Source organism: Drosophila subobscura, chromosome E (assembly GCF_008121235.1).
Source record: "Drosophila subobscura isolate 14011-0131.10 chromosome E, UCBerk_Dsub_1.0, whole genome shotgun sequence".
In the NCBI taxonomy this organism is placed as follows: domain Eukaryota; kingdom Metazoa; phylum Arthropoda; class Insecta; order Diptera; family Drosophilidae; genus Drosophila; species Drosophila subobscura.
The window spans coordinates 9,687,911-9,709,805 of NC_048531.1; the positions used below are offsets into that span (position 1 = coordinate 9,687,911).

A 21,895-nucleotide genomic window follows, 5' to 3' on the forward strand; every position below is an offset into this window, starting at 1 on the left:
GCAGCGCCTCCATCTTCATCTTCATTCCCATCCTTCATTCTGCCATCCAGCCATCTCCTGTCTCTGTCGTCTCCGTCTATTCCTCTGTCTCTGTCCGTGGCCTGCCTGAGTGTCTATGCATTCTCTGCTGTGGTATTTTCCATGTCGCTGCATTGCTTTCAGCCACCAGCTCTGGCCAACTTCGACTAAACTCGGCTAACTTGGCATTCAAGCTATTTCCAAGTGCAGAATCAGCAACAGCGCAAGTAGAACACGCAATAAAGGCGTTGAAAATGGTAAATATTCAACTGTTTGTTGATTTAAACGGGGTGCCAGGTCCCCAGTGTGCGTCATTTTTAAATGGATTTTAATTTTATGAATTGACTAAATCGCCAATCCATTCGTAGCGGCATTATCTGCCTGCCACCGACAAGAACTTTCTGCAGCGTTTCGATGGAAATTCAATTGAAATTACATACACAAAATATACAAGTACACTGCTGTATGTACATATGTATGTATGTATGCACGTTTGTATTTGTATGTGAGACAATTCAATTTCACTGAAGCAATTCAATTGAAGAGAACACTTTGATTTGAGCTGCAGGGGATGTATTGGCTTTTGATTTCGCATCAGGTAAACTTGTTGCAAAATAAATTGCACAAAAAATAAATAAATAGATGCGAGTAAATGTTGAAATCTAAACAAACATTGTGTCGGGGGAGAACTCAATTTGTTGACGCTTTTTCGATGGATATCAACATGAAAATTACACACAACACAATTGTTGCGGAATACAAATTGTCTGTGCACTTAAATGGCTGCAGAGGTCATTAGAAGTTCAATCTGATTTGTAATATGTAATGCCAAATAGTTGACACGTCCTCGCCACACAAGCACACACATACACTTTTTCTCCCACCCACACAAAGCACACAGAGAGTGAGAGAGAGAGAGAGAGGGAAGAGAGGATGGGGTGGAATGTCATAAAGTATGCATCGAAAGCGTGAACACGCTCTGAGCTGCTGCAGTACCGAGTATCGTCGTACATAACCGAAGCGCTTGTTAAATATTCAAAATTATTTGCATGACCGGCTTCGCCCGGATTCAATGTCGATGTCGATGCCAAGGGCACTGGCGATGGCTAAAGCGATGGGTGCTTCGGGGATCGAGGAATAAAGCGAATTGTTCAGAGGACACAAACACCTCACACACACACTTCACCATTTTTCGTTTGCATACTTGATTTGTGCATATGTGTGTGCAATTTATGTGGCATAGGGAACTTTAGCAGATTTGATATTCAAAAGCTAACCAACACCCAAACACACATTCACAGAAATATTATGTACATATGTACATACATACATATGTACATATGTACATAAATACTAGGCAAGTTGGAGAAAGAAGAAGAAAATGCAAAGAAAAAAAATATCGGGCGGAGACCTAAAAAGACCACAAACCATTTTATTTACATAATAAAGAGAAGAGGGATACTTTTCATCTGGAAGTGGTTCTATAGAATAATTCATGTAAACTCAAATAAATATTAGAATAATAATATACAAGTGAGATAAATATTTGATATAAGAGAGAGAAAATAAAATAATTGAAAATAAGTCCCACAATTGTAGAATTTAAAGCAAAAACGAATTCATGAAAACACAAAGCAATAATAATAATATGATAAATAGTCTGGTGCAAACTTACCATCAATTGTATTTTCTCTTTTGATCTTCTCTTCTATTGTCTATTCTCAAAGAGAACTCTCCGCTCTTTGTAATGTTCTTGCGGTAAATGTCATATTTGTTTGTTTTTGTTTACTCTTTATTTCGCCATTTTTCCTTTTACTATTTTTCGCTTTTCATGATTCTTGCATTTTCACTCACTTTAGCCGCAACCGCCTGGCTCTCCTTGCCGTCATAATGACCATCGACACTGACACTTGCACTTAACACTGAGTGAGATTACTAACACTGAGTGAGATTTTATTTTGCGGGACATTCCACTGTTTTCCCTTGTAACTCACTCTTACACTGCACTCACTTTAGCCGCAACCGCCTGGCTCCCCTTGCCGTCATAATGACCATCGACACTAACACTGAGTGAGATTTTTCATATATTGCGGGACATTTCACTGTTTTCCCTTGTAAATCACTCTAACACTTCACTCACTTTAGCCGCAACCGCCTGGCTCCCCTTGCCGTCATAATGACCTTCGACACTAACACTGAGTGAGATTTTATTTTGCGGGACATTCCACTGTTTTCCTTTGTAACTCACTCTTACACTGCACTCACTTTAGCCGCAACCGCCTGGCTCCCCTTGCCGTCATAATGACCATCGACACTAACACTGAGTGAGATTTTACATATATTGCGGGACATTTCACTGTTTTCCCTTGTAAAACACTCTTACACTTCACTCACTTTAGCCGCAACCGCCTGGCTCCCCTTGCCATCATAATGACCTTCGACACTAACACTTGCACTTAACACTGAGTGAGATTTTATTTTCCGCTCTTTCTTTAGTCTTGCGGGACATTCAACTGTTTTTACCTTGTAACTCACTCTAACACTGCACTCACTTTCCACTCACTTTAGCCGCAACCGCCTGGCTCCCCTTGCCGTCATAATGACCATCGACACTAACACTTGTACTTTACACTGAGTGAGATTTTATTTACCGCTCTTTCTTTAGTTTTGCGGGATATTCGACTGTTTTTACATGTAACTCACTCTAGCACTTCACTCACTTTTCACTAACACTCACACAAAAAAAAAAAATCACTCAAAACAAAAAAACTCAACATGAAGGGCACACATCACGCCATACATGGTGCCGTTATTTTACCTCGCCTTCTTTCGACTGCAATTCTCACGAGTAGAAAAGAGTGGGGGAGGCAGCGCTAAAACTGCGACGCAATTGCTATTTTTCGGACATATTTTTGGGCAGAAAAAACATTGAAATTATTGTTTTCACACTTGCAGCGATATTTTTTTCACTTTTGCCAACGCCTTTGGCTCTGCCCCACATGGGGTTGCACTTTTCGGGATGTTTCTAGCTATTTTCACTATTTTCCCTTCTCTTTTCCACACATTTTACAACTTTTCCGGCAGATTTTACTTTTAAGCACTTTCTACACTTGTCACACGAGTTTTTTCACTATTTTCCGAACTTTTCCACAATTATAAAGATTTTTTCCTCTAAGACATAAAAAACATGCGTCGGCGCCGGTAGCTTAAATTTGACTGTTGCTCTCTTTTCACTCAATGTTATTTGAGTGCAATCGGTAAGAGCAACTGAGAGCGGCTTAGCTTTGCGTGAGTGTGTAAGTGTGTGTGTTGTTTCTTTTGCGAATGTTCTAGAAGATGGGAAGAGATCAGCATAGAAAAGGCGATTGAATCGAACATTTTTACCGTTGGTCCTCTCTTCCTACTGCTTTTGGTGTTGGTGCACTGGTGTGAAGCGGCGGCGTAAATTAAGAGCGGGTGAAGTGGCTTTTAATTTTTGTTTGCAGTGTGTTTGTTGTAGTCTGCCAAATATAAGGGGAAAGCAAAGAGTGCTCTCAAAAGCTGATGTAATTAAAGGGCGGCTATTCTTTTGCAATGCGTGTTTGTTAATTTTGGTAAATCGTCGTTGGTGCTAAGTGATAGAAAGTGTGTATGTACATATATGACAGGATGAGCATCGAAAAATCTATTAATTTGAAGAATTCCTATATTTGATCCTCTCTTACCAACCATTGCAAAGAACAGTAGCGTGTGGCGAGAGAGAGGATCGAAGAGCGCTGAGAGGATCTAAGAGCGTCGTTGGTTTTAAAGTTTGAACTGTGTGTGTTCCTATTGTCGTGTCCACGTATCGTTTTCTGTGTTTCCTCTTCTTCTACTTCTCCACACTTTTATGATTTTGAGAGAGAAGAAAAAGAGCAACAAAAAATGAAATATCTGGCGATGCGGTAACTGTACATGCATACATACATACATATTTACATTCCCATGGACAGAACAGACATTTCATGTATGTAAATATGTATGTATGCAAGTGTACATATGTACATATGTATGTACAAATGTGCAAATATTTCGGTGCCTCCGACTGACACCAGCAATCAGGAGGTATTAAAATCAAGCCCTAAAATACGAAAAATTGTAAATGGGGGGATCACAGTCTGTATGGTTAGTTATTCAAGCGGCTTAAAAATATAGCCATCGAATCGCGTAAAATCCGAAAATAATAGACTTAAAAATTGTTGGCGAAAAAGTCAGTCATGAATATTAAAACTAATAGAATATACAAACAAACATATGGACATACGTGCTAAAGCTGAACGAATCCAATTGCACTCCCAATTAAGGATGGACTAGCTTTTGCAGCACGTAGAACTGCCCTCCATTTAAAGGGACACGACACCAATTGAAGCCACTAGCAGACAGCTAAGGCCACAGAAAATTGCTTTAAAATCTTAAAACATGTCAACTCATTGCTGCAAACATACATATGTACATACATAAATACGATTTTGTAGTTGCTACGCAATAATCTAATTTGTGTGTGTTTTGTGGGTAGAAGCAATCATTGTGCAAATGCCTGGCCTAAGCTGTCAGTGTGCTAATGGATAATTTGGTACAACAGGCTGGCCTATTAGTTCAACTGACAGGCGAATAAAGTTGGCAATTTGTTGGGATATCAGAGTGCGGCTAACCAGGCTGCAGACAAACCTCAATTGTTTGGTTAAAGGGCCTGGAGGCGGTTCCAAGCTGCTACTCCTTCAGTTGCTGCCTCACCTTGATTACATTGATGCATTTCTACATCATTAAGCCGTCTAAACACCATTAGGGGGACAATTTGTGTGCGTGTGCGTGTGCCACAAGCCAAGATGTTGAGGTATCTTGCTTGTACTTGTATAAGTCAAGGATACTCGGTATCTGACACACGTGTGCTCCCATCACTTCCGGTTGAGTGCTCAACCACAGAGACAAACGAACGAGTGGCGCTGTGGCGGCTCCGCACTCATTTACTGTCCCCTAATGGCAAATCAATGAGCTGACTGAACCACAATAGAATCCCCCAAGTCCAGCTACAGCTTCAGTTTCAGTTACGTCTTCAGCCTTGGCTTTAGCATACCAGAGCCCTGGAGCCAGGAGCCAGCAGCTGCCTGGTAAATGTGTTGATGACACTTGAATGAGTTTTTGGTCTTTTGTGGATGGTTTTTTGTTGGCGTCTCACGCTAAATTACACATATTATTTATACATAAGGATTCAACTGACCATAAGTTATGTATATTAGCTAATCGTTAAAGTTGCTTTCAGGGCTGGCTTTATGAACTTGCGCCATTGTGCACGTCCCGATGGTCCGGCCTCTACCCCGACTTGGGTCCCAACTGACTTATGAGTACATTTAGCCATTCAATTTAACCTATCGCTGGGCCTTGGATACGAATTCGAATTGGGGTGGATGGTTTGGGGAACGCCAAAAAGGCATTCATTGATTTTCTATCAATCAAAAGTGTCATCAGGCAAAAATCAATCTGTTTCAACAATTTTTAATAACAATTTGTTGATTAAACCTGTCATAATCCATTAAAAATCACAAAGAAATAATATGTAAAGCGAACTTTAAATGATTTGCTAGGAAAATGTAATCAGAAATCGATTTGCTAGAACAGCCAAAAATATCTACGCAAGAATTTCTCTTGCTCAGTTGTTGTGCCGCCCGCACGGGGTTAATAATAATCGCTGGTCACGCCCCCCGCCAGAGCATTAGCAGCCAGGAGCCAAATACAATTGTAACCCTTGGCCTTGTGATGGGGTAGCATTAAATTCCAATTACACGTTAAGTTGCCGCGTTAATGGCCAAGTTAATGCATTTGCATTGCTGCCACCCAAAGCGAGCACCCAGCAAAATGACAGAGCACGTTAAATACAGTATAACATCTATATCTAGATCTATATTTATATGTATATATGGTATACGCATCGGTGTTTATGTGTTGCTTCTTCTCCTTTTCTTTCTTTCTGTATTAAAATTTCTTTGTACATGAATTAGTTGGTGTTTGTTGGTTTGTGTGTGTTCCCTTTTGTGTTGTGTTTTTGGTTTGCAAGGTCAAATGATCTTATTTACTCGTTGAGCTATAAATAATATGCATAGACTAAGCATTAAGACTAAGTTGAAGCGGATATTCCAGGCGCCTTGTCAATGCATCGAGCAGCTGCGCGCTCTCTCTCTCTCTCTCTCTTTCTAGCCTAAACAGTGGGCTTAAAAAGTATAGCTTCAAGCCATTTTGGGGATTTAATTTGCTGTTATTGAGTTGGGTTAGCGATGGCCATTCGTAGACATATTCGAACTAAAGTAATTCTGATTTTGTTAACATCACATTGTTGGTTCTTTGATAACAGTCGCCCCGGTCGGGGGTGGGCCGCTTAATAGCAGCACCAACTGGGCCTCTCCACCTCGCCGAGTGCTATGTGCTCGATGCTCCAGGGCGGCGTCTCCAGGCGACCGACACCATTCGTCTTCACATCCTCCCCCTCGACTGCCAGGCCGATATCCACGTAGGGCAGTCGGAAGGAAGCATTGCCCGGACTTCGCGCCAAGGCGGCCACCGTGTGACTGAAGGCAGTGTTGGTGTTGGTGTAGGCCAGGGAATCGGTGGACTCAAAGGAGCGCAGCGAGTGGCTCTTGCCCTCGTCGGCGAGACGAACCATGCCCAGGGCCGTTGAGAGGAAGACCTGCTCCAGGCCCTGGTCCGTTTCGGTGGAGGTCTCAAAGTAGTTGGCCCCAATGGAGGTGGCAAACAGGAAGGCCTCATCACGGGACACGGCACGCTGTGCCTGCATGTCCATCTTGTTGCCCACCAGCGTCAGTATCATCGGATCCTGAACATTGCGATGCAGCTCCTGTATCCAGGACTTGATTTCCGTAAACGTCTTATACTGCGTCAAATCGAACACCAGAATGGCGGCATTCGCATTCCGATAGTACATGGGTGCGACGGCCCGGTAACGCTCCTGCCCGGCGGTATCCCAGATCTGCAAGAGATGGAAGGAATGATTAAATAGTTGAATGATTGGAGTTCGCCCGTGACTTGAACTTTAATTGAGTCGTTCAGTCACTCTGCGCTTATTCTGCAATTGTTTGCTCTTTATTGTGCTCCCACAGCAATAACAATCATCTGGAGGATTGTGGAATGTGCACTTCAGCTGTGGGTTCCAGGTCCGCTTTATGCCCGCTCTGGCCCATTCAAATCTTCATAAAAATTTGGGGCAACGACATGTTCATTGTCGAAACTAAATCGAAGCACGGGGGAAGCGAGACAAAGACCTGCACGAATCCACAAATACACAAAAAACTATATGCCATTATGTATTCATTCTGATTGTGCTCAGACGGGTATTTCTGCACGGTTGTTGCATTTGACTTGAAAGTTAAGAGCGAGTGTTTTTGGAACTCATATTTAAGATCCCAATTAAATTTGGACTCTAAAGTCTAGACTGTAAAGTAAGCTTATCGCACACCGAAAAAATCCTCCACTTAACGGAATTAAATTCCGCATTTATCTTCCCTTTTTAGGGTACAACCCAGTCGAGAGACGGCGAGTGTGGCAGGGAGAGCTCTCCCTACATAGTTATTGCAGCTTCCATTGTTATATGGCTGCGTAAAAAACGGAATTACCCAAGAGAAAATATGGCAGTGGCAGAAGGGGGTGGCAACCCTATCACAATGGGGGGAAAATTGCTGCTGCTGCTGCCGCTGCCGCTGCTGACCGCCGCTCGCGCTTAGCTTATCAATAAACTATAAAAAAAGAAAGAAAGTGAGCTAAAAAAACAAATAACAGACAAAGTGCAGTGGACGCAGAAATTGCAAAATAAACGAGAAGGGACGTGTGAGACGCTTCTTACGCGTCACAACTTTTATACCCGGCACTCAGTACTACATCTGCACTTTAGCGGTTATTTGTCAAATTTTACATTTTTTCTTCATCTGTCATCTACATCAACAACACTACTCACGCCAACACGCTCCTTTAGCTCGCCACCCTCCCCTAGAAACACACACTGCAGAGTCGCGGCAGAGTCAGCGGCAGAGGCAGCGGCAGAGGCAGCGGCAGAGGCAGCGGCAGAGGCAGTGACGTGTCAGGGGCCAGGCCATAAACAGCGCGAAGCAGAGTGTGAATGCTGCGGGACGGGGTGGGTTTGGCTACTGCAAATTAATTTCTTCATTGTGGCTATAATAATTATCCAATCGTATCCCAATTTGGTGATCTGATAGATATGGTCATTCCCTACGGAATGGCGTTTTTAGTTTTCTGCTATCTTCAAAATTGTAGATTTGGGAGGTTTTCGCCCTTTTGCGGCGGCGGAAGGGGGCGTGGCTCATTTTTGAAATACACTTGTAACAGTGTGAGCATACAGAAGTATGGATGCAAAATTTGGTGGCTCTAGCTTTAATGGTGTCTGAGATCCAGGCGCTCAACAAGACGGACGGACAGACGGACAGACGGACAGACGGACAGACAGACAGACAGACATAGACTCGGCTATTGATGCTGATCAAGAATATATATACTTTATGGGGTCGGAAACGTTTCCTTCTGTGCGTTACATACAACCGTTATGTGCACAAATACAATATACCCTATTTACTCTTCGAGTACCGGGTATAAAAAAACAAATAAAATGACCCGAGCTGGCAGACAGGGACAGTGCCCAGGGGGCGAAGGGACAGTGGCTGTGGCAGCAGCATAAGCCCCGATTAGCGTGTGCCCCCAACCGTTCTGGGGGGTATTCAGCAAACAAATAGGATTAGTGGGCGTAGGGCCGAGGAAAATTCCTTTGGCTTTCGGCTTTTTTTTACGGCCACATTCCAGTGGTGGCCATGAAAGGGCTGGTGCGGGATTCTGTTGGGTGTTAGGTGTTGGAATACGCACTTGCAATTTGATTTTGACCTCGTCCAAGATGATGTTGCACGTGAAAAAGGAGACGGCTATGGTTGGCACCTCGCTCTCGCTGCGATGCAGCGTATTCTTGATGTATCGGATGACCAAACGCGTCTTGCCCACGCCTGTAACGACAAACAATTGAAAGTTAAGCCAACCAAAAGATACGAATATAAATAATAGCAGCCAGAGTCCTATCAGCATACCAATCGCATGGACGGGCAGCAGCGCACGCATTAATTGGCGGCTGATTTGTCATGGCCAAAGAGTAAACAAAAAACATTGAGCGTAGCGCGTAGTTATATATTTGAGACGTAGCAGGTGGTAAACAATGATAAGGAAATCGCCAGCCAACCTTTGTCAGAAATGCACTTGCACTTGAGAAGCCCCCGTGCCCCGTGACTGTATGCTGGATATGTAGATGAATCATGCTCTAGGCTCAGGGAAGAACACTTGTCAGCAGGAGAAAAGTACCGCAGATGAATCAATGGCAGCGTAGCCGCAACTGGATAAAGCATACACATCTGTACAGAGTACACACATCCATGACTAGTTGAACTTTGCATGGCCTTCAGCAATTTAAATATTAGCATTACAACAGCCGATTAGACGGCAGGCAAATCGAATGTACGAACGCAAAAACAGCCGCCAAAGCAAACCAACAAAAAGTTTGCAAAATCGGCTACAGTGGTGGCTCATCGATAATGGAAATAACTTTGTGCTGGTATCTTTAACAGACTTTCCAATCGCTCTACTATCTCCCTGGCCTCACTGGCTGTTCCATTTAGCGTGCAGCCACTGCTGCTGCTGCTGCTGAGATAAGAATAATGACTGACTGCCAGGCACGCCTCCTTTTTGGGACTGCAGCGAGACGATCCAACATGCCCCCGGCCATCATTAAACCGATTGAGGGTGCAGTTCAAGGCTGTCGCTTATCGATTCACCCAGGCTATGCTGCTGCTGCTGCTACTGCTTCTGATTATCGCCTTACAATTGCTAAAATTACTTGTAATCTACGAATCGTCATCTTATGAATGAAATGCCAGAGCCATTAAAATGAATTGCACTTACCTCTCGATCCGAGCACCACAACTTTGCCCTCAATTCCGCGCATCTTCGTGGAGAGAGCAATCAATCGACTCGCATGGCAGACAGTGAGTGGGTGACGTTTGCCTTGATTTAGTCACAATTGGCTTAGTTGTTATTACTAATCAAAACAGGCCACTGAACTAGGCGCGTTCTTTAGCCTCCAACAGGTCACAGAGCAGAGTCACTTGATGTAAAGATTTATGTTATGTTGAGGCTTCAAATCACTGAAGTTGTATAGTTGGCGAGCGGGTACAGTCTGTCGGTGTGGGTTTATCGCACTTGGTGGGGATTTTGAAGTCGAATGCGCTGTGCCAGTGGCAAAGATAAAAGTTTTTATAAATTTTAAGGCCTTGTTTGTTGTTATACGCAAATCAGCTGTTTGCCAGTGCTGCAAATACAATACGATACGATGCGATACTAAAGGCGATAGTCGTGCGCAAGGAGAATTTTGGTGCCTGAAGAAGATATGTGTGTTTATATTAATCTAGTATTAATTAAAAATAAATATATATATTTAAATAAATTAAAATTAGTTTAATACTAATTTGAAACCCGTTTAGATAATTATTTAAGCTATTTTTAGTTTCATTTAATTTCACAATGTGGTCATACTTCAAACTATCGCCCATCACTAGTGGCATTTCCACGACGCGTTAGCACCACCGCCAAAAATAGCTGAAAAGGCAGATGTTCGCGCTAACAACTTTTAAAAACAAAATTAAACACACAAATTAACTAGTGATTGCAATTATGAAGATGAACTAAGATCAATAAAAGTCGCTCGCTCGATTGGATATAGGCAGAAGGTGGGATTGCGTGCGACTCCACCACATTAAATGCGCGCACAACTCTTCACCATCTACGCGCGTTTTTCGCTTGGTCAGTTTTAGTGCAGTGAAGTGCAGAGTTTTCCCACACACCTGGGGAAAAGTGCCACATTTCCAAAAGGTAAATGCACTTTCAGCCTGCTTGATGCATCACAAAGTTAAACCAACAAACCAAGAGTCAGCGGCTTTTGTGTGCTGCCTCTGCTATCATTTTCGTGCGGACTGCGAGCCCCCGAAAAGTGGAGCGAGCCTGTACATAATGCCGCGTGCCTTTACCGTCTATCTACCAGTACTACAACAATAAAATCTATTTTCCAATTAAAGAATGGCAGCCAGCAACTCTTTGAGGCACAAAATAAATAATAGTTATGAATCGGAACCGTCTACAGGAAGCGGGGTATGCCGGAATTATATTTTCTTTATGAGAATATCCACTAAATTCCACGTATTTTTGCAGTCTTCGCTCAGTGAAAACAATGAGGGACACATATCTGACGAGGAGCATATGAATCTGCCATATCTAATGAAACCAAAATCACTGAGAAATGAGCCCGTCCTGTCCTATCCAGCAACTGCGGGGGAGACGCCGCCCAGCAATAAAATCGGCAGCCAAGAGTCGCAGTTCCGTGGCTTTGGTGACAGCCCCTACGGTCAGGTCAATAAGCGTTTGCTTGGCTCCCAAGTGCAGGAGCTAAAGCTGCCAGAAGTAAAGGCCTCTGCAGTGCGAAAGCCCTCGCCGGGCAGGATTGCCTTTCCCCAATTCTACGACACCCTAATGGAGGAGAATAGCTGCAATGCTGTGGACATGGCTGTGTCAGTTACGGAAACAGCAAGCACAACGACAGACGGCAGCTGCCTCAGTTTCGATGGCAAAATCAAAAGTCTGACTGAGAGACCTGCGGAAGAGGAGCTGCCAGGTCCCTCCACTGCCGACCCAGGACTGCCCACTGTGCTGGAAACCTCTCTGAATACCTCACAACACAAATACAACAACGAACGCTCGCCAGATCTCTTTGCGGACAGCGACGATGATGCGGAAAACGCGGACCAATTGCCCCACAAAGCCATACCCGTAAGAATTCTCGAAGATTTGCCTGAAGCGCTGGAGGAGTCGCAATGTGTAACCGATTTGCGTGCCCGCCGCTCGCTCACTGCCCCAACCGAGTCGAGTTTTGTGGACGAACAGACGCAGGATGCATCGACATTGCCACTCAACGATCCGCGCTCTCATTTCCTGGAAAATTGCCGACGCGAACGGGAACTTTATCGCAGGATACGACGCTGTTTGCAGGGCGTACGTCCGCCGCCGACTGTGACCACGCCCGATGTGGATGTGATCACAACGGTGCTGGGCATGAAGGAGCAGGTGCTGAATTTTCTCTCCCAAGAACCCTCTACCTCAGTGGCCAGCATTGCGGAGAGCGACATCAGCAACAGTTCCTGCTCATTGTTCAGGCCCACGCACAGCCTGTCCGATGCACAGAACATGGGCTGGCGCGAGGTGCTGGGCGTGCGGCAACATGGACTGAGGTGAGTTCATCAAAGCCTCGGAATAATAGAAGAACTTGTTGACATTATTTGTTGTCCACCTCTAGCTACAATCTTAATAAGGCTGCCGAACAAAATGAATACCTCAGTATGTCCGTCGTGGATCGCTATGTGGGCGTGGAGACAGCCACGTCATACGTACGCTCCCCATCCAGCGCCAAGAAGCGCAACATGCGCATGAAGTAAGTGCCACAACGGACATATTTCCAGTAGCCATAACCCCCTGAACTCCTTATAGAATGCTCACACAATCGCCTGGCAATCGTCTCAGTCATTTGGCCAAGCGACGCGCCATATTTTCATCAGCAAATTTGGCCACAAACTCGCTCAAGCTGAACAGCTCGATGGGACCGCAAATATTGCTGGATACAAAGTGAGTGGCGCCGCATGACTTTTGCCTGAAAGTTTCTTATAAATTATGATTTTACCTTACAGAAAAGTGCGCAACAAGCGAAAGGCCACACCCAAAAGGAAAACGCCCGGCAGCAAGAAGAAAGGTAAAGATAAGATAAGCAAAAGTGTGAACCAATCATAACTCATAAATTCCCTGGTTTAGCGCGCAAAACGCCTAGTTCGTCGGCGCGCAAACGACTCTGTCGCACGGATCTCATCAAGCCCGGACCCTCGAGGGAAACCTCAAAGCGCGCACTTTTCCAGAGTCCAGCCAAGACGCTGCAGCAACAGCAGCAGCAGCAGCAACAATTGATGCCGCCCAAGCCGCTGTTCAAGCCGGAGATCGCGAATCGTGTGGAGAAATCAAAGCGTGCGCTCTTCTCGCCGGATCATCAGGGCGCCAGCAGCTGCAGCAATCACCTGGAGACGCTGCTCAAGCGGAAGCGCACTGCCTGCGACGATGAGGATGCGGAGCTGGCCAGCCAGAGCAGAAAACTGTTCCGTGCGGACAGCAACGGTGTCAGTGGCCTCACGCCGCGTGCCCTGAAGATCAAGAGTCAGAGCTTTTGCATTGGAGCTGGTTCCTCCACAGCAGCACATCAGCAGCGGGTGCAGCAGCAGTCGACTGTGGTGTCTGCAACTGTCAGCAATGCACGCCTCGGTCTAGGACTGAGCGGCAGCAGCAGTAACCTCACCGCCTGCACGTCCATCGGCACGCCGCTGCTGAGCAAGCTGCAGCGGGCGCACTCCGAGATGAGTGCCACGCCCAACAGCAGCATGACGGATAATCAACGCAAGGTGGAACATATTTAGAGCCTTTGTTTGTTGCACTTTACTCACATTTTATCTGTTCTTTTGTGCAGAAACTTCTGTGGGCCGTTTCGCAGGCTTTGCAGGAGCGGAAAATCACGTCGAAGCACGAGAGTTTCCGGCAACTGGCGGCGGATCTGACGCGCGTTGTGAAGCGTATCTTCCAGGAGTTCTATCTGGGACAGACGACCAGCAATAGCGAGACACTGCTGCGGTGAGTTTTCAGTGGTTTCCAGGCCCTGTGGTTTCAGGTTCATTGAACCTTTTGTATCGCTTTCAGATTGGCCAAGAAGTTTGCCTACAGCGTGATAGCAGGCAAGAATGCGGACGATGTTTACATGCATGCGCGGAGTCAGGAGAGCGAGGCCAAGCGGCTGTCAAGCACACGACTTTCGGGCTACATTGGACCCGAGGAGTTTGCACAGCGGAAGCTGCTGCTCTCGCAGGCCACCAGCTGCTCCTCGCTGCAGTCAATCAGCCTATTTGGCAGCGAGAACTCGATCGATGCGTTTGGTGTGAGTCAGACCACCGCCTGCACAGACACCCAGTCCAGTCTGATGGAGCGCATATCCGAGGATCTGTTCAGCAAGGAGCAACAGCTGCAGCAGCCCATCAGACCCAATCCAACATTGCAGAACAGCTCCTCCAAGAGCAATTTGGGCGGCCTAGCCCTGCGCGAGAACGTGGACGGTGAGCTGCGGCGTTCAGCGCAGAAGAACTTCACCGGCAAGGATCAGCGAAACATTAGCCCCTACTACGGTGGCAATGGTTCGGCGCGGAAGTTCCCGGTGCCACCGCTGACCAGCCACAATTCGGGCGTGAAGGCCAAGCGACAGATTTCCTTTGACAGCTAATGGCAGGAGCAGATGGATGGACGATTTATGGACAATGCACGCTGAATATTCACAATGTTCTGTTGTGCATTATTATTATTTTTTTTGGTTGTTTTAGCTTAATTTATTTAATTGCAAGTGGCAGGCAGACAGACAACCCTTTGATTGAATTGTAAAATTGATCCCATAAAACCCACAACCAGGGCACGCCCCAAACTCGTAATTAGTTCAAAGTTCAACTAAGATTAACGACACAATTATGGCGATTTGCTACACGATCCATGCAATATTTTTCCACTGAAGTTTAGGCTTAAAATTTTAACCAACTCCGCCGCCGTCGCCTCTCAGCTATTGTGTAATTTTCCTGAAGCGCCGCCGAGTGAATGTTTTGTAAGATGTAAAAAATGAAATTGGATAAATAAAAGTTCCCCCAACGATTATCAATTCAATAGTAGCCACTTCGATTAATGTAGCGCCGCACTAGACCAAACGAGACAATGTGAAAGACGATGGCGACCAGCAGCAGGCTGAAGCAGTCCAGCCAGTAGGTGTAGTCAGCGGTGCGATAGGAGGCCTGCTGCAGCACTTCCATGCCGCTCTTCACACACGGATGATCCTCATTGACGGGGCAATCTAAAAGGAACAGCTAAAGAGATGTTCGTTGAATAAAATCCTACGTTTTCGCCTCACCAATGGTGTCAATGTCAATCCAGAACTTGTACATCAGCGCCTCATTGGAGTAGAAGAAGAGCGACAAGTACTTGAGGCCCGGCCACGTGTCCACGTTCATGTAGGTGCCACCGAACAGCAGAAAGATCAAGTCGAAGGGCGCCGCACACTCCGATGCCATTTTGTCCGACTCAAAGAGGCTGGAGAGGAAGATGCCATAGCCCACAGCGGCCACAGCAGAGAGACTCATCAGCAGGCCCATGTACAGATAGAGCAGAAAGCCGCGCGTATAGTAAATGGATGCATAGATGACAGAGAGGAAAACGTATCCCTTGAAGAAGGCCACTGGGACAAAGGACAACACCAGCGCCACATAGTAGGCGGACAGGCTGTACGTGCCCTCGCCCACCTCGCGCCGTATGATGGGCAGCGCAGCGGGAAATATATACGTGACGCCGTAGCTGAAAGTGAAGATCATTTCGGTGCTCAGCATGAAGATGGAGCCGCCCACATCCTGCACGGTGCGCTGCGTCAAGCCACCAATGCCGGAGTACATCAGAGAGAGCGTCACGGAGGTGATCTGCAAGGAGGTGCCACAGGGATTAGGAGCAGCAGCAGCTGGATCGACATACGCACCATGAAGAAACCAAAGCCAATGAGGCCGCTTTTGATATTCCGCAGATCTTCGGTCATGAAGCGCACCATCAGCAGATAAACCTGATAGATCCAACGTATCTTCTTGCTGAAAATAATACAAAATTAAAGCAAGTCCCTGCCAATCCTTGCTGCCACTCACAAACTCTGCATGTGCTTGAGGTAATCCCCGCTGTAGCTGCGTGCCAGCAGCCAGCTGCCGCTGTAGAGTCCATCCGTATCGTGCTCGTATCTGGCGCGCAGCACAGCGCCAGCATTCTGCGCGCCCTGATTGTCCGCCAGCGTCTTTAGGTAGAAGTCAGCCGGATTGCAGTTCAACGGCAGCTCATAGCCCAAACTGCAACCAAGAAGGAGGAGTATCAGTTCACTGTAGTAGCTGGCCGACGCTTGCTCACTCTGTGAAGAACTTTGCTGCCTGTTCGGTGCGTCCCTGGTAGACAATGCGTCCGCCATCCATCAGTATGATGTGCGTGAAGAGCTCAAAGATGTCCGACGTGGGCTGGTGTATGGAGCAAATGGCCGCCTTCTTGTTGGGGCTGCTGTTGAGCAGGCCCAGCGTGGGCATATCCCGCAGCAGGCTCTCGTGGGATCTGGCCACAATTTCCATTTCGATGGAGCTGCAGCCGCTGCTCTCGCCACTGGCCGTCTCGAAGGAGTCCTCACCGTACACCTGGCTCAGCGAGTGCTTCGTTATGCGCCGCCGCGTGCACAAATGCCGCAGCGTCTTGATCACCGAGTAGGCACTGAAGCTGTCCAGGCCCGTGGTGGGTTCGTCGCAGAACAGAAAGATGGGATCCGTGATGAGCTCCTCGGCCAGACTGAGGCGCTTACGCTCGCCCCCGGACAGCTGCTGGATGCGCGTGTGGGCAGAGTCCCTGAGGCCCACAGCCAGCAGCAGATCCCCGACACGCTGACGCTTCTCCGCCTTGGTGGTGCGACGATGCATCTTGAAATGGGACTGAAGGAAAGATTAAATTAAATGTGTTTGCGGGAGCGAGTGAGGTGCAAGGACCTACCATAAAGTACAGATGCTCGTAGGCTGTAAATGTTTTCAAATTGATCTCGAACTGCGGCAGAAAGCTGGAGATACGCGTCATCTGATGCCGCTCCATGGCCATGCCGTTCAAAACCACATCCCCGGTTAGGTTACCCCGCAAACGTTGCGAAATTGCCGCCAACAGTGTGGTTTTGCCAGCGCCCGAGCCGCCCAATATGGCGATGAGGTCGCCCGTCTTCATGTGGCCGCTGGCTGCAAGCAGTTCATGCCACAAATCAAACCAAATCCAAATCCAAAACCCATTCCCACACTTACCATCTTGTAGTATGCGCAGCTCGCGCTTCTTGCGACACTCGTTCCAGAAGCTGTAGTTGCTCTGCTCCTGGGCGGGCACATAATAGTTGAGATGCTTCCACTCCAGGCACAGGGACGGGCCCTGCTGCTGCTGCTGTGAGTCGTTCATTCAGCAGAGTTCAACGAACGCTTAGGGATTTCGGGGGGATCTCGTTTCGTTTGTATCTTTATATTTGGTTTGTCTGCTGGCGGGGCTTATCGCACGCACGGGGATGGGGCAGGCACTTATCTTATCTTATGTGGCACGACCACAATGTATTTGCATATCTCTGCGATCACACCTTCATTCTCTTACATTCGCGGGGGAGAAACCTTAAATCTGTGTCTGTAAATCACGGCAACAAGAGGGAGGTGGAGCTGCTCTGACTGTAGACCCACATACACAACTGTTCGCGTTGAAGACTGAGCGGCAACTGGGCTATGTCTATGCCGGCTACAACGTTTTCTACCTACCAACCCCCAGAGCATATGGCCCCAAAAGCAGCACAGCCAGAGCCCTCCGCTTTGTAACATTAAACTCTTGACCGCATTTGGGTGGCAAACTAATTGTCGTTTGTCTTTGGTCGCTTATCAATTCACATAGTCAAACGGCGGCAGTTCCGCTGTGTCGGCCAACGAGAGACGCTGCTGCTGCTGCTGCGCCACCGCTCTGTGGCTGGCTCTGTTCCGTCTAGCCCGAGCGTAGATCCAGCGCACCAGCATGGTAGTATCTAGCAGCACATTGTGTAGAATCACATGTCCCATCTCCACCAGACCCAGCACACTGACGCCCACGAAGAAGGCCAAGGCGCCGCCAAAGGACACTGCAAAAGGGAGCGTAGAGACTCAGCAAACATTCGCTTCGACACTGTGGCGCACTCACCAATGAGATCCTCAAAGCTGTAGACAACATCACGACGCAGTCGCACCTTGGGCGGTATCAAATCCCAGCGGAAACTGGACGTGGCCGTCTCACTGCTGGCCACCTCGTCGTTGTTTTTGACGCCCCACGAGCTCTTCTTTACCGTTTGCATGGTGTACTCGATCTCTGTGCAGGTCGAGGGGCACTTGCAGATGTGCAGCGCCCAAATGGGCCACTTGAAGTCCAGCAGACACTCGAATCCCGCCGGATTGCAGCTAGGTCCCTCCACAAACTGGTAGAAAAAGGGCACACAATTGCACATTTCCAGTGCCATGACAGCGCGACAGCGAGCCAGGCAAAGAGATTTGCTATAGATCTACACGAAGATGAAGATATTTATCAAAAGGAAAAGGTTACGCTTTTCCCCGGGGTGCATTGATCCCAGGATTACCTTTAGATTGGATGTTTCCTCATTGTTGAACACGCATTTGCGCTGTGCCACGCTCAGTTGGTGGAGATTTTTCGACGCCCTAGCAGCCAGCAGCAATAAAAGTGAGCATATAAATCAGTGTCTGGCTGTTTGGTCTACTTACACCGTCTCGAGCACCTTGAACGAGGCCGTTATCTCATCGGATTTGTGCAACGCCACAATGTTCGCCTCTGTGGCGGATACCTCATACGGCGAGTGCACGTCCAACTAGCAGGGTGACAGACTAGCGGATAGAGTCATGCTCAATGGATTCATTGTGTAAGCTTACCACGCCCGTGCTCTCGTACAGATCCATGCGTATGTAGCACTGCTGCTTGCCATACTGACACGAGAGCGGCTGCTCCATCTCCTCATAGACAATGGGTCTGTGTAGGGGCCAAAAAGGGAAGTACTAAATGGATATTTTGTCTTTCGCTTTCGCTACTTACTTTCCACTCAGCACCGAGGACATGGGCGAGTTGATGGCATAGCAGGAGCCGCGCTCTGTCATCACCATTTGGACATGGACCTTGAAGTTGGCATCGAAGCTGCTGATGACCTGCTCAAAGGGTCGATCCACGCGCTGCATCAGCTCGTACAGATCCACCTGATCGAAGCGCTCGTCCTCGGCGAACTTGGCCAGCTCCGCGTAGTTGCTGGCCGTGGCATTGACCACAGCGTAGAGGAAGTCCATAAAGTAAAAGTAATCCTCGTCAATGATGGACACATTCCACACATCCTGTATGTACTCGTTCGCCTTGAAGGAGTCGATGTGGTCGTAGTAGCACAGCGTCACCGCCGGCAACGATCCATTCCAGCCGCGATAATCCCTATCCACCGATATGACTGTGGGTGAGCTGAGGTACCGCTCGTACTGCAACCCACTGAGCCTGATCGCCGCGTAGATGCTGCCCAGCACCACCAACAGCCAGACGGCACGCTCCGAGATGTGCAGCTGCCGGTTAACAATTAAACTGATGGCCAGCACGCCCGTTTCGGCTCCGGCTATTTCAGCCATCTCTCGCAGTCGATTGCAGTAGCTCCTGAAGCCAAGCAGCACTGCTGGTAGCCAGGCCAGCAGTCTCCTCCACGTCCAGGCTGACATCCGCCTCAGCCAGTGCCTCAATTGCCGCCTGTCCATGCCGAACAAATGACATGGCAAGCTAAAGCGCAAGGGCTTTTATTCCAGCAGGACTCCCATTAGCAGCGATTCATGACAATGGCCATCAGCGCGTCATCCGATAAACCTGTCAATGAACAAAGGAATCCATTAATTGCCTTAACAAAAGGGGCAAATGGCGCGGTTTTCTTTCCAAATCGATGGTGGCGCACGTGAGCAAGTTTCGTTGGGGTTGCTGCAACGCTCACACGACCGTGCAGAGACTTTTCCGAGTTAATCTGTAGAAAGACGCAGCACAGAAGCTCCCAGAATCCAGCCCCGTGCGGCATGTCGTTTTGGCGCGCAATAAACTCCTCCAGCTGCTGGCAAAGAAGCGCCTGGCAAGTGCCTGAAAATATGACCGGCGGATGCATACTGTTGCACGTCATGTCAAAGCATAACTATTGCTGCCTCCAAATACGCCAACAGTCCCAGAATTATAGTTATTATTGGCAATTTATAGAGCAAAAAACAAATTGAAAACATCAGTGTTGGTAAACTCTAGACACGACGGCGGTACAATTGCCGCTATTCAACTCTGCTGTCGATTTGCAAAAAGAATTTAAACAAAAGCATTCAACTGCCACTACAACAATTGTTATTAGTTTACTACATCATCGCTTGATTCCTGCAACAGTTTGATGTCGTTCTGCAGCTCCTTCAGCTCCCGCAGCATGCTGCGCGACATTTGTCCCTCTGGAGTGGCCACGGGCTCGAACAGCAGCATTCGCAGTGCCTCTCGCATCATAATCTCAGTCTGATTGAGTTCCGCCTGCAAAAAGTGAAGCATATTCGTTGGCTACATTCCAAAATAGTTTGATCTGCCCTACCAGCAGCTCCCTGGAGCTGTGCTCCTGCTCACTGTAGAGCTTCCGGGCCAATTCCGCCTGCGTGTTGGCCAGCTCGTAGAGGGCAATGGCCTTTAGGCGGGAAATGCCCGGCGCCACAACCTTCAGCACCAGCAAGAGCTCCTGGCACACGCGAATTTTGCGCTCGTAAACCTTCCTGTTGGGACAATGGGCCATATTCTGGAGTATCTGACGGAGGATCGAGGCAATGTTCTGCTTGAGGTCCAGCATCAGGTAGTGGTTGCCATGGAGCAGGCGGCTCATCTTGACCAGCAGCAGCTCCAGCCGATAGATGTCGCCGCGTGCATGAAAGATCTCCTCCTTGGCCCGCTCCAACATGTTGCACACAAACTCCGGCTTCAGTTTGTGCTCCGGGTTGAGCAGGCACTGCCAGATGCCCGTTTCCGGCTGTCGCACTACGTAACCACCGGTGCAGGCACAGGCATTGCAGATGAAGCTGCTCATGTGGGTGCCCAGCTCGGTGGGATCCTGACAGCGTGCACAACTACAATCGAAGCACTTGCCCGTCCTCAGAATGTGTCGCCGCTCCTCGGTGCCCAGCAGCACGCTGGTGTAGCAGATGTAGAGAGTTTCCCCGGCAGCTATGGGACGATTTGCAAAGACCTTGATGCGCCGCTCATCATCGATGGCCGTCTCCAGGTTGGGCAGGCAGCTGTGCGCGAAGAGAGCCGCTCTGCGGTACAGTCCCCTCATGGCGCCGCCGTATTCCGGCGCGCGAATCTCGTACACGTTGACATCCAGTATGCCCAAGAGCCGCTGCACCAGGACTTCATCCACTGCCTGCAGCTGCTTCAGCACACCCGTCGCCTCGAGCGGTGCGTAGGCATGCGTCTGATGGCTCTTCCATATGTCCGTGCCTCGCCGCTCCTCCAAATGCGTCTCCATCTGGGACATTTCCTCGTACAGCGGCCTGCTGTGCTCGTGCTCCCCCAGCAGCAGACACGCGAGTGCTGGCTGCACTTCTGCATTGACCTTCGCCTGCAGCAGCTGCACTTGCTCCTCGGACAGCTGCAGCTCCCGCAGTCGCTGGCAGTCGCGCTCATCGTGGCCCGCACAGTCCTCGCACAGGGCCAGGAGTCGACACTGGCTAAACGAAAGCCTTACATAAGCTGCAGCATCGGAAAATCTCGACCTACCTGCAGAAAGTTTCGGTTAGCTTGAAGCACTTGGCACAGCGTCGGTCGCCAATGTGCGGCAGGATGACAATGGGCTGCTCCTGGAGCACCGTTTCTCCAGCGCTGAGACTACAACGGGCAACCACAAATCTGCAAAGGAGCGTCGTGAGTGGATTTGGGGTGCCAGTTAAAGGGCTTTGTTCGCACTGCACCTGCCCAGCGTGTCGTTGTGCTGCAGCTCGCACTTCTTGGCAAAATCATCGGAGACTGCTGCGGCCATTGTCTATGCCGTTCCCTTTGGCTAACTTTGGCATACTGTGGCCTGTGGCAGTGCTCGATCGTGGCT

At 48.1% G+C, this 21,895-nt stretch overlaps 5 protein-coding genes across 7 annotated transcripts; 1 reads left to right on the forward strand and 4 right to left on the reverse strand.

Annotated features, from left to right (window-relative positions):
* Positions 1-5,941: 5,941 nt before the first annotated feature.
* On the reverse strand, positions 5,942-10,396 carry LOC117892132 (vacuolar protein sorting-associated protein 21). Of its 2 annotated transcripts, XM_034798168.1 has the most exons (3): positions 9,994-10,396; positions 8,914-9,047; positions 5,944-7,015 (listed from the first exon to the last, which is right to left on the reverse strand). In XM_034798168.1, exons 1-3 carry the CDS (start codon positions 10,034-10,036, stop codon positions 6,407-6,409), a joined length of 786 nt encoding a protein of 261 aa, XP_034654059.1. In that variant the 5' UTR covers positions 10,037-10,396; the 3' UTR covers positions 5,944-6,406. The 2 variants fall into 2 exon arrangements, with proteins under 2 accessions (XP_034654060.1, XP_034654059.1); XM_034798169.1 differs by lacking the exon at positions 8,914-9,047 and having other exon boundaries at positions 5,942-7,015.
* Positions 10,397-10,652: 256 nt separating this feature from the next.
* LOC117892117 lies at positions 10,653-14,862 on the forward strand. Of its 2 annotated transcripts, none has more exons than XM_034798146.1 (9): positions 10,653-10,959; positions 11,157-11,235; positions 11,296-12,368; positions 12,434-12,568; positions 12,625-12,759; positions 12,822-12,883; positions 12,943-13,577; positions 13,643-13,803; positions 13,870-14,862. In XM_034798146.1, the coding sequence occupies exons 2-9, from the start codon at positions 11,164-11,166 to the stop codon at positions 14,441-14,443; spliced, it is 2,847 nt and encodes a 948-aa protein (XP_034654037.1). In that variant the 5' UTR covers positions 10,653-10,959; positions 11,157-11,163; the 3' UTR covers positions 14,444-14,862. The 2 variants fall into 2 exon arrangements, with proteins under 2 accessions (XP_034654037.1, XP_034654036.1); XM_034798145.1 differs by having other exon boundaries at positions 11,163-11,235.
* Positions 14,663-17,578, reverse strand: LOC117892118 (protein brown). The gene is made up of 7 exons (XM_034798147.1): positions 17,058-17,578; positions 16,762-16,994; positions 16,141-16,703; positions 15,888-16,082; positions 15,728-15,833; positions 15,113-15,671; positions 14,663-15,055 (listed from the first exon to the last, which is right to left on the reverse strand). Exons 1-7 carry the CDS (start codon positions 17,203-17,205, stop codon positions 14,868-14,870), a joined length of 1,992 nt encoding a protein of 663 aa, XP_034654038.1. The 5' UTR covers positions 17,206-17,578; the 3' UTR covers positions 14,663-14,867.
* Positions 17,239-19,985, reverse strand: LOC117892120 (sodium channel protein Nach). The gene is made up of 6 exons (XM_034798151.1): positions 18,856-19,985; positions 18,696-18,792; positions 18,531-18,634; positions 18,389-18,467; positions 17,959-18,313; positions 17,239-17,899 (listed from the first exon to the last, which is right to left on the reverse strand). The coding sequence occupies exons 1-6, from the start codon at positions 19,545-19,547 to the stop codon at positions 17,667-17,669; spliced, it is 1,560 nt and encodes a 519-aa protein (XP_034654042.1). The 5' UTR covers positions 19,548-19,985; the 3' UTR covers positions 17,239-17,666.
* A 158-nt stretch (positions 19,986-20,143) lies between these two features.
* Positions 20,144-21,876, reverse strand: LOC117892122 (SET domain-containing protein SmydA-8). The gene is made up of 4 exons (XM_034798154.1): positions 21,762-21,876; positions 21,571-21,699; positions 20,396-21,521; positions 20,144-20,337 (listed from the first exon to the last, which is right to left on the reverse strand). Exons 1-4 carry the CDS (start codon positions 21,827-21,829, stop codon positions 20,167-20,169), a joined length of 1,494 nt encoding a protein of 497 aa, XP_034654045.1. The 5' UTR covers positions 21,830-21,876; the 3' UTR covers positions 20,144-20,166.
* Between the last annotated feature and the right edge of the window lie 19 nt (positions 21,877-21,895).